Below are 15,430 nucleotides of genomic sequence, written 5' to 3'. Positions count from 1 at the left end.
ACGTCGTAGTGCGTCGATGCTTAATAAGGATCATTAATTAATGCTCTACTTACTACTGGTTAAAATGCAACACAATTCACAATTCGGTTCGATTCGATTTTGACTCGTTTAATTTTTACGACGGTGATGATCATAGAATATATTATGTTCTTTTGTATTTATGTGCAGAGCAGATAATATCCATAGGGGTGGATGCCGGTCGTTCTCGTACAGGCCAGCAGTTGGCGCTGTTTGCGTTGTGACACGACTCAGTCAAAGCGGAAGTGGCAGTCAGCTGACAGCTTCATATGATCCAGAGGAGAAGCAGAATTTGATCGCCCGTTCCTTGTTTGTTTTCCCCATAGATCTACCTTTGCCAAACACCTGATCATGGCAGGAAGGGGTAAATTAATCGCCGTTATCGGAGACGAAGACACGTGCACCGGGTTCCTGCTCGGGGGCATCGGCGAGCTGAACAAGAACCGCAAACCCAATTTCTTGGTGGTCGAGAAGGACACGAGCATCACAGAGATCGAGGAGACCTTCAAGTAAGTCGTGATTCAACCATGTTCACCTAGAGATGAAGGCCTCTGTCTGGGTAGATAGACGCAGCACGTCAAGACATTGTAAATAAATCGGGCGACTGAACGCCTGACAGAAGTCTACCGTCTGTCATAGGGCTGCAGGGAGAATGCAGGTCACATGACAGCGTCCCTGTGGTTGTTGTCTGCTCAGGGTAACAGTGCAGTACAGGCCAGGGTGACAGGGTATCGTTCATCTATGATGCCCATCATAAGGGGAGGCTGGTGGAGGTAGAAATCGGAGGACGGGGCTCATTGTAACGCGTGGAACAAAAATGAGGATTAACAAACAGCGTGTTTGATACCATCCGCACCCTCTCTCCCTAACCAGACATGAGAGTGAGCCCGTCCTCCGATTCCTACCTCCACCAACCTCCCCTTATGATGGGCATCATAGATGAATGATACCAATTCACCCTGGCCTGTACTGCACTGTTATCCTGAGCATAACCAAGTTCTGTGTTATGAGTTCCATATTCCATATTCCGTGTTCCATGTTCAGAGTTCCATGTTCCATGTTCAGAGTTCCATATTCCATGTTCAGAGTTCCATATTCCTAGTTCCATATTCATATTCTGTATTCCATATTCCATGTTCCATATTCTGTATCCTGTGTTCCGTCTCTGATCTGTCTCTCTCGTTGCCATGCCAACCAGGAGCTTCTTGGCCCGTAACGACATCGGAATCATCCTGATCAACCAGTTCATAGCGGAGATGATCCGCCACGCCATCGACGGCCACATGGAGTCCATCCCGGCCGTGCTGGAGATCCCCTCTAAGGAACACCCCTACGACGCCTCCAAGGACTCCATCCTCCGCAGGGCCAAGGGCATGTTCTGTGCTGAGGACTTCAGATAGACACACACACACAGGGACACACACAAAGACACACAGGGACACGCACACACACGCACACACGCACACACACACACACACGCACACACACACACGCACACACACACACACACACACACACACACACACACACACACACACACACACACAGACATACACTTGCAAATACTCTAAAATCAAATGTTGTGTTTGTGAAATGTTCTTTTTCATTCCTTTTGTCCGGAAACACAGAATGTGTTATCATATTTATCATATTATGATAGCAGCACTTCGGCATCGAAGGGTTAATGGTTCTACTGTCTCTGCCTTTCCAGCTTATTGATGTTGTCTTAAATCTAAAACACACAGGTACTCTGTCATTTAGCAGTCTCCTTCTGACCTCTCACCTCTCTGTCATCCGTCTGTTTGTCCACATTAGTACATCCCATGTTTAGTCATTGTTATGAAGGAGGGGTTGAAGGAGGGGTTGGATTAAGACAATGGATTAAAGTCTTTCAAGTCAAGTGATTGCAGCAGGGAGTTGAGGATGTTTAATAACAATATAAGTAATGTAAAGTGTGTCACATCCTGCATGTGACTGTGACTGACTGTACTTCTCCTTCTGTCGTTCACGGGTTCCTACACAAATAGATTTCCATAACTGTGTTGTCGACATCACCGGCCTCTCTGCATGTTCACACAGCTCGAGGCAGAGTCTCTTCACCTGGTGAAATGTACCATCTGGCATAGGTGACATAACATCAGGTGACATAGGTTTAATTTAATTTAATAAATTCATCCTTCTTTTAAAAGTTAAGTAGAAGTGTTTTTTTCCCAAAAAAATTCTTTCTTTCTTTCTTGGGTGTTTGGTGTTGATTACTGCAAAATGACAGCCTGTTATAATGTGGTGAGAGTGTTAAAAATGTGTTAACTTATACCTGTGAAAACCCCAGAGATCTCTATGTTCATGAAATTAAATTATTATTACCTCCATCTGTGCTGTGGGTTTGTGATGATTGAGAGTTTGAGTCCAGCAGCGCGTTGATGAATCTAATATTCCGGAAGACGTCATCTAATAAGTTCAGACCCCGGCTGGCCATGTGTTGAGGCACTGAACCCCTAAACCCCCCACTGAACCCCTAAATTACAGAACATTCAGCATTCCCCCTGAACATGTCATAATTTAATGTTTCCACCAATTCAATTCAACTTTATTCGCCATGTGCAGTGCACTAGGAACATGACTTGGTATTCTCCATTCTCTCATGTTTAAAATCACCCCTATGTTTATTTTACAGCCTGGGTGCTAATAGGCAGCGGGCAGGGCTGAGTAGACAGACTCTCTGTGGCCTCTCTCAGCCTGACAGGAATGTCGCGTATCAGTGTTGATTATCTCCAGGCCGTCTCTCTGAAGGAGACAGATGGGCTCCGAATGACGGGACTTGGTCACTTAACACGTCCGGTAAAACTCCCACCACAACACAATCCTTATCCCAACACCAGGGGAGGCTGTTGGAGGTAGAAATCGGAGGCCGGGCTCGTAATGCACGGGATGGAATTGGAGGAATGGTATCATGTGACTCACGTGTTTGATACCATCCCTCATTCCGTCCCACGCATTACAAGGAGGCCCTTCCTCCGATTTCTACCTCGCCCGGCCTCTCCTGTCCAACATAGCCGACAGCAGTAGTCACAGGTGAAGAACTTCCCAGCATCTCTCTGACGGCGACTGTCAAGGGTTAATCTTTCATCCGATTCCGAGGATAACCTCCCAGACCCCTGTGTACGAAGACTCAAAATGGTTCCCATGATCCAAACCCCGTCCTTGGGAGAGACTGGGGGGGGGGGGGGGGGGTTGACCTATTGACCTACGGTGAGGTGGCATTGATCGGCGATGAGAACTAGCAAATATTTTAACAACATTGAAACGGCCTCATCACTCTCCCCGCCGGACATGTGTGTCCTTCCCTCTCATCTCTCTCACGTCCTTCAGCCAACCGAGGAAAAAAAACACGGACAAACACTGTCGTGTTGTGAACCTGCCCCTTACACACACACATCCATGACCAAGGTTGGCCAAAACGTGCACGGTATATAAGGGATAACAGTGGACGTGTTCTAGTTGTTTGGGCTAGTTTACCTACCACTCTCTTACTCTCTCTCTCTCTCTCTCTCCGTTGACCCCCCCCCCCCATCAACTGGAAAGTATGACCCCCGCCTGGTGTCTCATCGCGGTTCTCCTGGGATACGTCTTCGGAAGACCTGTCCCCTTCAACACCCCCCAGGGTATGAGGTAAGACATCTACCTGTGTACACACCTGAGGTAACACACCTGAGGTAACACACCTGAGGTAAAACACCTGAGGTAAAACACCTGAGGTAAAACACCTGAGGTAACACACCTGAGGTAACACACCTGAGGTAAAACACCTGAGGTAAAACACCTGAGGTAGGTGTCCACTCATATAGCCGGCCTGCTAATGAGTCGTCTTATGGCTGTGTCCAAAAATGGTTTACATGCTAGAAAACTGCATAACGGAAAAAAAAAAAAAAAATCTGTTTGCCATAAGCTGTTTATTGTTTATTAGAAAGCATGTTCTTAACACACTGTACAGATTCCTTTTCTTTTGGCCATGGTGATGAATCACTAATGACTTGGTTATTGAGCTTTTAACATCTAAACCACTACTGAGAGCTCCATCAGAGCAGAGAGAGTATACAGGTTGACTGCCAGTGGCTTCTGGTCCGAGCATAGACTACTTTTTCTTGCAATGACTGATGGACAGATGTATCCCTTACTTAGACAAATGTATTTGTTGGATAAAGGCGTCTGCTAAATGCCAGAAATGTAAATGTAAACGTCGAGATGAATGTATTGATGGACAGAGTTGTTGTTTTATCTTCTCTCTGTAGACAGAATGAGACTCTCCGCCAACTGAACGACCCAGCAGACGACAGGACACCGTGAGTGTTGAGTACAAGGACACCTCGAACGCTTGTTAAACAAAGACAACAGACACATTATTACACACAAGGACACCATTAACGCTTGTTAAACAAAGACAACAGACACATTATTACACACAAGGACACCATTAACGCTTGTTAAACAAAGACAACACACACATTATTACACACAAGAGAAGAGAGACGAGGCACTTTATATTCATAATGAAATGTTCTAATAGGGTCATGCCAGCCTGACGGTTTAGTAAGATGTCCAAACAGTGAGATAAGATGTGTGTTTGCTCTTAAAGAGCCTTCCTATCTAACGACCCTGTCAGGTCCCCTTATCAGAGAGTAGATCATGTGTCAAGCTAGGGATTTATATTTTCCACAGTGATTCGTTGCAACTGAAAAAAAGATGTAATAGATTTAAAAAATAAGAAAGGTCAAGTTGCATCTCATGTCCTTTTAGCTAATGTTACAGAACGGTCTGATCTGATGAATATGGGTCCGTTCATGTAAAACACATCTTCAGATAGATGCTGTAAAAATGTGTAACTATATTGACTGCGATAAAAAAAAAGTACCATATCTGTTTGCCATAATCAGTTTATTCTTTAGTTAAAAGCATTTTTCTTTTCCATGTTTTGGATGTTTTTTCATCTGGTGATATCCACAATGATTTGATTATTGACCTTTTAACATCTAAAACACGACTGGGAGCTCCATCAGAGCAGAGAGAGTTTACAGATTGACTGCCAGTGGCCCCTGGTCCGAGCATAGACTACTTTTTCTTATGATGACTGATGGACAGATGATTCACTTACTTAGACAAAGGTATTTGTTGTAAGTCACTTTAGTAAAGGTAGACACCTTTATCTAAAATGACTTACAACAAATACATTTGTCTAAGTAAGTGAATGTTAGCAGACGCTAAATGTCAAAAATGTCTAAAAATGTAAACGTTGAGATGAATGTATTGATGGACAGAGTTGTTGTTTTATTTCCTCTCTGTAGACAGAATGGGACTTTCCTGCCGTTCATCCCAGGCAACTACACAGAGTGAGTGTTACCGCAGGTACCGCTCGAACACAAACAGATGAGGGGCCGGTTGCATAAAAATAGATTAAGACTGGTCTAAGCCTTAGACTAGTCTTATATTCTCATAAACATAGATTAAGAGTGGTCTAAGCCTTAGACTAGTTTTATATTCTCATAAACATAGATTAAGACTGGTCTAAGCCTTAGACTAGTTTTATATTCTCATAAACATAGATTAAGACTGGTCTAAGCCTTAGACTAGTTTTATATTCTCATAAACATAGATTAAGACTGGTCTAAGCCTTAGACTAGTTTTATATTCTCATAAACATAGATTAAGACTGGTCTAAGCCTTAGACTAGTCTTATATTCTCATAAACATAGATTAAGACTGGTCTAAAAATAAGCCTGACTTATTTTGAGGTTAGAAAGTTAGTTAGCCACCTTCCCCCTGGCTAACTAACCAGGTAATTTGATTGGACAAGAGGCATTCCATGAGTGCTGATCATCTTTCCAGGGCGAATTTACGAACGCAGCTAGCGAACAGAAGACGCAAAAAAATCGTCAGATCAGATATATAAACGGGTTATTTTGGTAAACTGGACACAGTTTGGGAATATATGTGGTTACTTTCTCTGAAAACATATTAAAACTTCATAAAATGAAATGTTAACACTTGTAAAGCCAAAATTACATATTTTAGCTAATGGAGGTTTAAAATGGAGGTTTAAATTCGCTGCTCCCGGCGAAATGCATTCTGGGAGGCAGTATGCATAATGATAATGTGTAATGGTTGGCTGGTTTTCACATACTTATTGTGAATTTAGTAGGCAGTATGCAGTATATACTCATTGAGTATGCTAGTATGCAGTATGCTAGTATACCATTTCGAACACAGCCTAAGATAGCCTGTCACGCAATGCATTCTAGGTAAAATAAGACACATGACAGGAAAAAAAAACATGGCGGCCGAAACAGCTACACCTAGCGGCGGAAGATATGAGAGATAAACTAAATGTTCAAAAGTATATTGCTTAGCAGTTTTAACCAGTGAAGTCGTTTACCGCGCTGGAGTTACAGTGTTAGCTGTGTTGCTATGGGAACGAGTCAGGGCATTTAGAAAAAATCTAATTTGAACTTCCATGGCCAATATGGTGACACACACACACACACACACACACACACACACACACACACACACACAGACACACACACACACACACACACACACACACACACACACACACACACACACACACACACACACACACAGACACACACACACACACACACACACACACACACACACACACACACACACACACGCACACACACACAGACACAAACACAGACACAGACACAGACACACACACAGACACAGACACACAGACACACACACAGACACACACACAGACACACACAGACACACACAGACACACACACACACACACACACACACACACACACACACACACACACACACACAGACACACAGTGAGATAAAATAATACAGTATGTTCTTTGCTCCTACAGCCCCCCCCTACCTAATGACACCCGGCCGGCATTAATACTGTAAGAACCCTCTCCACACACACTGTCACACACACACACACTCTCACACACACTCTCACACACACGCTGTCACACACACACTGTCACACACACACTGTCACACACACACTGTCACACACACACTGTCACACACACGCTCTCACACACACGCTCTCTCTCTCACACACACACTGTCACACACACACTCTCACACACACACTCTCACACACACGCTGTCACACACACACTGTCACACACACTGTCAAACACACACTGTCACACACACACTGCCACACACACGCTCTCACACACACGCTCTCTCTCTCACACACACACACACACACACACACACACACACACACACACACACACTGTCAAACACACGCTGTCAACACACACTGTAAAACACACAATTTGGTTTAATTTGCTTGTATGTTTCATGGATCGACATGTCATATTATAATACAATATATGTCTTTGAGTATATATATACCTATATATATATATATATATAGGTATATATATAAATATAAAATAGCTTTGTATATATAATACAAAGCTATATCATGAAGCTATTTTTTGTTTCTTTACTAGGGAGGAGATAGGAGCGTTAATGTTAATGTAAGTGTGTGATGATCGTACAGCCCAGCTCATCCCACCAGTGTGTCCCACAGCAAACACACAACAACTTTACCTTCTACATTACAAACATATGTTTTATATGTGTATAACTGTGTTATAACTGTGTTATAACTGAGTATAAATGTGTTATAACTAGCTATGATCACTATCAGCTATGAACACTAACTGAGCAAACTAAATGTGGAGAAATGTGTATGTTATTGAACTTCCATGGTCTAAACACACACACACACACACACACACACACACACACACACACACACACTGCATGCTTTAACCCATCTGGACCCCCACTTTGACCCAACAGCCCCCTCTCTCCAGACCACTCCTCTAATGTGCTGCTTCCCTCCCTCCCTCCCTCTCTCCCTCCCTACCTCCCTCCTTCCCCCCCTCCCTCCCTCCCTCCTTCTCTCCCTCCCTCCTGCCCTCCCTCCCTACCTCTCTCCCTCCCTACCTCCCTCCTTCCCCCCCTCCCTCCTGCCCTCTCTCCCTCCCTACCTCCCTCCTTCCCCCCCTCCCTCCCTCCCTCCCTCCCTCCCTACCTCCCTCCTTCCCCCCCTCCCTACCTCCCTCCTTCTCTCCCTCCCTCCCTCCCTCTCTCCCTCCCTACCTCCCTCCTTCCCCCCCTCCCTCCCTCCCTCCTTCCCTCCCTCTCTCCCTCCCTCCTGCCCTCCCTCCTGCCCTCCCTCCCTCTCTCCCTCCTTCCCCCCCTCCCTCCTTCCCTCCCTCCCTCTCTCCCTCCTTCCCTCCCTCCCTCCCTCCCTCCTTCCCAGAAACAGTAGGCCAATTGGGTGCCCCCTCCCCACCTGTGGGACCGCTAACCTGGCCTCCTCCCTGCAGAAAGGGGATGAGATAGCAGGCAGCATCACCTATGACGCCTACGGCCCGGGGTAATAATGACCCAGAACCATGACGGGTCACACAGGCCCGGGGTAATAATGACCCAGAACCATGACGGGTCATACAGACCCGGGGAAATAATGACCCTGACAGAACCATGATGGTCCACAGTCCTCATTAATAACAATCATATATCATTGTTGTAACCTGGGTGGTAATTAATGCACGCCGACTTTAGAATGAATACAGTTTAACTTCACTGAAAGTCTTCTGTAGTTGATAACGTAGCTAATACACTGTCAACAAGCAGCACACTGAACACAGTGGGGGCGGGGTAACCCCTTTAACCTGTCCTGAGGGGTACACAGACTTCACGGAACAAAGGTTCCTAGGTGCAGCACCTTAAACATAGTGGCACAATTTCAATCTGTAACACTTATATAACAATGGCCTGAGTGTAATGACACATATATATATAAATATTTACAGTATCTGTGTGTGTTGTTCATAATGTCACCTGTCTGGATGTATTTCAGTGGACAAACATTTGTAATGCTTCTCTAGACCTAGTGCCCGCTTGTCAAACACTTCTGTCTGTAATGTTGAGCCACATATAAGTGTCTGAGTTTGAATAAATGAATAAAAAAAACATTTACACACCAGGAGTGATGGGATAAACTCTTAAATATACACTTGCAGCTTTTCACAGAAGAAGAATACATCTGAAATGTCTCATTGCTTTATTAGTTGAATCCACAAAAAAAACTCTGATGTAATTCTGATTCTGTGTTGATGTTCTTGTTGGTGATGAACAACCATGAAAACTGCTTGAGGCAGATTAACACAGTGATTATGTAAAGCTTCATTAAAGATAACAAATAAATCAATATAAGACATGGCAAGAAAGACAGGAAGCAAGACCAACAACAGTGACTCATGTTTAATAGGGTTATGGTTAACCCTAAGAGACAACAAGGGTCATTTTATACACTGTTACTTAAAGGTTTTCAAACGGCAAACATCGTAAATGACAGAAACCCCTGATCACCCCTCTACTGTGTGTGTGTGTGTGTGTGTGTGTGTGTGTGTGTTCACAGGGCAAACGAGACTCATAGTCAGGACAGAGAGGAAGACTATTGGTGAGTAACAGACCCATCTGTCGTGAGGAGGGAGGAGTGGAGCACCGCGGGAGGCCGGGGGAGGTAGAAATCGGAGGCCGGGGCTCGTGGTGTAATACACAGAACGGAGTCAGGAGTGGCAGCAAAAACGATGAGGATGACGATTCCATCCCGTCCTCCGATTTCTACCTCCACTGGCCTCCCCTGCTGACTACAGTACATGACATCACCACACAGAGCAGCTGCTATTGGTCAATTCTGTTGGTTTTCTGTTTTGCCAACAGGTTGGAGAAGCAGAGTTGGAACGAGACCGACAGCAACTCAACAGCGTCTCGGTGAGTTGTTACCCCAGGAGGACAGCTTCAACATGACCCCGGTCCTCCTCCGATTTCTACCTCCCCTGGCCTCCCCCGGCCTCCCCTGTTGACTACAGTACATGACATCACACCTACACAGTGCTACTGTTATTATTTATTTATTTATATAACCTTTATTTAACCTAGGAGGTCCCTTGAGATTAACATATCTTTCTCGAGGTAGACCTGGCCAAGAAAGCACACCAATAAAGACACAAGTTACAACACTGGTCAAATCTGTGGTTTTCTGTTCCTCTCTCTTGTGACAGGTTGGAGCGGCAGAGTTGGAACGAGACCGACAGCAACTCAACAGCGTCACGGTGAGTTGTTACCCCAGGAGGACGGCTTCAACAGGAGTCTACCATCATATGAATATTATAGTTTACCATCATATGAATATTATTCACCAACCTCTGCTGTTCCGTTATGCAACTGTTGAGTTCTTCTTTTCTCTGTACAAACAGGAACGAGAATAACTTCTCTCTGTCTAAAAGAGTTCTTATTTCTAAGTAAGTATACTGCCTGGGCAGATTGTACATTCAGTCAACCTTATTGTTGTGTAACTAACTTGATATATCACCTAACTTGATACATAAACTAACTTGATATGTAACCTAACTTGATACATAAACTAACTTGATATATAACCTAACTTGATATATAACCTAACTTGATACATAACCTAACTTGATACATAACCTAACTTGATACATAAACTAACTTGATATATAACCTAACTTGATATATAAACTAACTTGATATGTAACCTAACTTGATACATAAACTAACTTGATATATAACCTAACTTGATATATAACCTAACTTGATACATAACCTAACTTGATACATAACCTAACTTGATACATAACCTAACTTGATATATAACCTAACTTGATACATAACCTAACTTGATATATAACCTAACTTGATAACCTAACTTGATATATAACCTAACTTGATATATAACCTAACTTGATACATAACCTAACTTGATATATAACCTAACTTGATATATAACCTAACTTGATATATAACCTAACTTGATATATAAACTAGCTTGATATATAACCTGTATAACCTCCACATTATCTGGATTGTGTTTGTAGCATAGCACAACCACCTTCACGCTGCATTCTCAGTATCTGCGCCTTGATCAACCTGGGCAACGACATGCAGCACGGGGGGGACGAGAGGGCAGGCTGGTCGACCTCCGACCCCAATGGGATCGGGAAGAAATGAGGCCCATGGACCGCTGTACTGTGGACCGTGGACCTCTGAACCGCTGCTGGCTGTGTTCAAATACTCTGCGAAAGACATTCTGTTCTCCTTTAGATTAGATTCAACCTGTTTGTCTTTTCACTGAGTACAACCAAATGTGTTTTTGGCTCTAGGCACAGGGTCAGCCATAGTCAGCGCCCCCTGGAGCAATTAGGGGTGCCTTGCTCAAGGGCACAACGGCAGTGGTAGGCACCTTAGATATGATGCCAGCAACCCTCAATTCACCAGCTCACATGCAGCTCCCTCCTGAGGCGGGGATCGAACCCGAGACCTTCCGATTGCTAGCCGGCCTCTCTAACCTCTAGACTACCTGCCTCTCTAACCTCTAGACTACCTGCCTCTCTAACCTCTAGGCTACCTGCCTATCTAACTTCTAGACTATACCTGCCTCTCTATCCTCTAGACTACCTGCCTCTATAACCTCTAGACTACTTGCCTCTATAACCTCTAGACTACCTGTCTCTCTAACCTCTAGGCTACCTGCCTCTCTGACCTCTAACCTCCAGGCTACCTGCCTCTCTAACCTCTAACCTCTAGACTACCTGCCTCTCTGACCTCTAACCTCTAGGCTACCTGCCTCTCTGACCTCTTACCTCTAGGCTACCTGCCTCTCTAACCTCTAGACTACCTGCCTCTAACCTCTAGACTGCCTGCCTCTCTGACCTCTAACCTCTAGGCTCCCTGCCTCTCTAACCTCTAACCTCTAGACCAGTGTTTCTCAACCCTCTCCTCGGGGTGCCCCAGCTGCTCCACATATTTGATCTGTTGCACCACCAGCACACCTGATTCAACTAATCAACTACAAACCATAATTGCTTTGTACTTGATTAGTTGAATCAGGTGAGCTGGTGGTGGAACAGATCAAATATGTGGTGCGGTTGGGGCGCCCCGAGGAGAGGGTTGAGAAACACTGCTCTAGACTACCTGCCTCTCTGACCTCTAACCTCTAGGCTACCTGCCTCTCTGACCTCTAGGCTACCTGCCTCTCTGGCCTCTAACCTATAGGCTACCTGCCTCTCTGACCTCTAACCTCTAGGCTACCTGCCTCTCTAACCCCTAGGCTACCTGCCTCTCTGACCTCTAACCTCTAGGCTACCTGCCTCTCTGACCTCTAACCTCTAACCTCTAACCTACCTGCCTCTCTGACCTCTAACCTCTAGGCTACCTGCCTCTCTAACCTCTAGGCTACCTGCCTCTCTAACCTCTAGACTACCTGCCTCTCTAACCTCTAGGCTACCTGCCTCTCTAACCTCTAGGCTACCTGCCTCTCTGACCTCTAACCTCTAGGCTACCTGCCTCTCTAACCTCTAGACTACCTGCCTCTCTGACCTCTAACCTCTAGGCTACCGCCTCCACTTTCTGTTGTGACCGCTCATGGTGGATAATGACTAAAGGAGTGACACTCTTAAGACTCCAGCAACAATATTGGTTATTATTTCTTGTTGTAGGCCTACGTCATAATTTGACTGTGGGAAATCTAGACAATTAGTTGACTATTTCTGGTTGATTTTCAACTTCTTTCATATGAGATGAGCCCATAAATGATTGATATCTTTTTAATTATTATTATCTAATGTCTAAGTTGTTTTTTTTGTTTTGTTATTTTTATTTTTTGTTTTTTTAAACAATTGTTACCAATGTTGATGGTAGGCTAGTTATTACCACAGAGATAGGCCAACATATTAAATAAATAAATAATGTAGTTTATATTATTGCTATTGTGTGTTTTATTGATTACTATTGTTCTTTTATTGTTTTATGCTGTGTAGATAATGACAATTTTGCGAAATGATGGCGCTCTTGTGGTGTGTAATGCTGCGTGCGTGCGTGTTCGCCCGCTAATGATGAATCAGAACACCTGTTTCCCTCTATGGCGCTTTGCACACACAACTTCAAAAACAAGCTGAGGTTATTTGGAGATATGGATAGGCGTTTCCGCATTCATTTGTGGTGCGCTAGAACCAGCACGTTGAGAGCCCAAGGCCGACGGTTAGCTGTAGTAGTTGCCTTCGGAGAAAATATCTTTCTATAACGCCATATTTTTTATGAATACTAATGTTATTACAGGCTATGTCAAAAATAATAATTGTAAGTATAATAATTGTAAGTGTGTGTGACAGCACACATTTGTGCCTCAGCACTACACCTGATTTTTTCAATCCAGCAGCTGCCATCAATCCGTCCAGACTGTCCAGGGCCCAGAACCTAGGTCTTTGCTGTGTTCAGGGCCTGGATGGCCCTGGGGTAGAAGCTGAGCTTCAGTCTGTTTGTCCTTGCGGCCATGGTCCTGTACCGCCTGTTCGAGGGCAGCCGGGCAAAGTGTTCGTACCCAGGGTGGGATGGGTCTCTGGAGATCTTGGAGGCCTTCCTGAGGCAGCGTGTGTTGTACAGCTCTTCCAGAGAGGGGAGGGGGGCGCCGGTGATCTTCTGGGCCGTTCTCACGACTCTCTGTAGCGCATTTCTCTCTGCGGCTGTGCAGCTGGAGAACCAGTTGCAGATGCAGTAGGTGAGGATGCTCTCCACTGCGCAGCGGTAGAAGGCCACCAGTATCTCCTGTCTGGTGTGGTCCTTCCTGGGGACTCTCAGGAAGAAGAGCCGCTGTTGTGCCTTCTTGATGATGGCTGCTGTGTTGTTCTTCCAGGACAGGTCATCCTGTATGTGCACCCCCAGGAATCGGAGGGTTGAGACTCTCTCTACGCTCCCTCCGTCGATGAGCAGGGGCTGGACCTCAGATTTTTTCCTCCTGAAGTCCACGATGATTTCCTCGGTCTTTGACTGGTTCAGCAGCAGGTTGGTCAAACAGCGGGCTGAGGCATCGGAAAAAAATAAATAATACATTTTCACGCATTCGAATGTACGCGAGGGAAAGCAGAGAGAGAAGTGCTTACTCCTGCAGGTGGCGCTAAAAATGCAACGTCAAAATGAATGACTCCTGCTGCCCTGGGACCTAAAATACGACTCTTTTAATGAAAACAAACAAACGGTTTACATGCACTTTTATTTTAATATTTTCACTGTCCTTTTTTATTTTTTCGTTGGGTAAGCACTGCTTACTCTGCTTATATGGACGGCACGTCCCTGCACTACAGGTGTTGTGGACTACAGGTGTTATAGGCTACAGGTGTTATACACAGACAGATGTTTGAGTCTTATTTGTCCAATCATAGAGGTTAGTTAGGTTGATTTTCTCAGGACACCCCAGGTCTGAAATTAGGGGACCCCACATCGAAAAAAAAAAAAAAAAACATTCTACCAATCGATTCGACTTGAAAATTAAACATGCTCTGTTTGTTCGTTTTCACGTCGATCCCTGTTTGTCATAGGGAGCAGGGGGCAGGTTGTCTGTCTGTCATAGGGAGCAGGGGGTAGGTTGTCTGTCTGTCATAGGGAGTAGGGGGCAGGTTGTCTGTCTGTCATAGGGAGTAGGGGGCAGGTTGTCTGTCTGTCATAGGGAGCAGGGGGCAGGTTGTCTGTCTGTCATAGGGAGTAGGGGGCAGGTTGTCTGTCTGTCATAGGGAGCAGGGGGCAGGTTGTCTGTCTGTCATAGGGAGTAGGGGGTAGGTTGTCTGTCTGTCATAGGGAGCAGGGGGCAGGTTGTCTGTCTGTCATAGGCAGTAGGGGGCAGGTTGTCTGTCTGTCATAGGGAGTAGGGGGCAGGTTGTCTGTCTGTCATAGGGAGTAGGGGGCAGGTTGTCTGTCTGTCATAGGGAGTAGGGGGCAGGTTGTCTGTCTGTCATAGGGAGTAGGGGGCAGGTTGTCTGTCTGTCATAGCGAGTAGGGGGTAGGTTGTCTGTCTGTCATAGGGAGTAGGGGGCAGGTTGTCTGTCTGTCATAGGGAGTAGGGGGCAGGTTGTCTGTCTGTCATAGGGAGCAGGGGGCAGGTTGTCTGTCTGTCATAGGGAGTAGGGGGCAGGTTGTCTGTCTGTCATAGGGAGTAGGGGGCAGGTTGTCTGTCTGTCATAGGGAGTAGGGGGCAGGTTGTCTGTCTGTCATAGGGAGCAGGGGGCAGGTTGTCTGTCTGTCATAGGGAGTAGGGGGCAGGTTGTCTGTCTGTCATAGGGAGTAGGGGGCAGGTTGTCTGTCTGTCATAGGGAGTAGGGGGCAGGTTGTCTGTCTGTCATAGGGAGTAGGGGACAGGTTGTCTGTCTGTCATAGGGAGTAGGGGGCAGGTTGTCTGTCTGTCATAGGGAGTAGGGGGCAGGTTGTCTGTCTGTCATAGGGAGTAGGGGGCAGGTTGTCTGTCTGTCATAGGGAGTAGGGGGCA

At 45.4% G+C, this 15,430-nt stretch overlaps 1 protein-coding gene across 1 annotated transcript; it reads left to right on the top strand.

The window, feature by feature from the left end:
* Nucleotides 1-299: 299 nt before the first annotated feature.
* Nucleotides 300-2,377, top strand: atp6v1f (ATPase H+ transporting V1 subunit F). The gene is made up of 2 exons (XM_080537554.1): nucleotides 300-527; nucleotides 1,217-2,377. The coding sequence occupies exons 1-2, from the start codon at nucleotides 370-372 to the stop codon at nucleotides 1,416-1,418; spliced, it is 360 nt and encodes a 119-aa protein (XP_080393680.1). The 5' UTR covers nucleotides 300-369; the 3' UTR covers nucleotides 1,419-2,377.
* Nucleotides 2,378-15,430: the final 13,053 nt, after the last annotated feature.

This window comes from Nansenia antarctica, assembly GCF_963989245.1.
Source record: "Nansenia antarctica genome assembly, chromosome: 8".
NCBI lineage: Eukaryota > Metazoa > Chordata > Actinopteri > Argentiniformes > Microstomatidae > Nansenia > Nansenia antarctica.
This window is presented reverse-complemented; position numbering and strand designations above follow the sequence as displayed.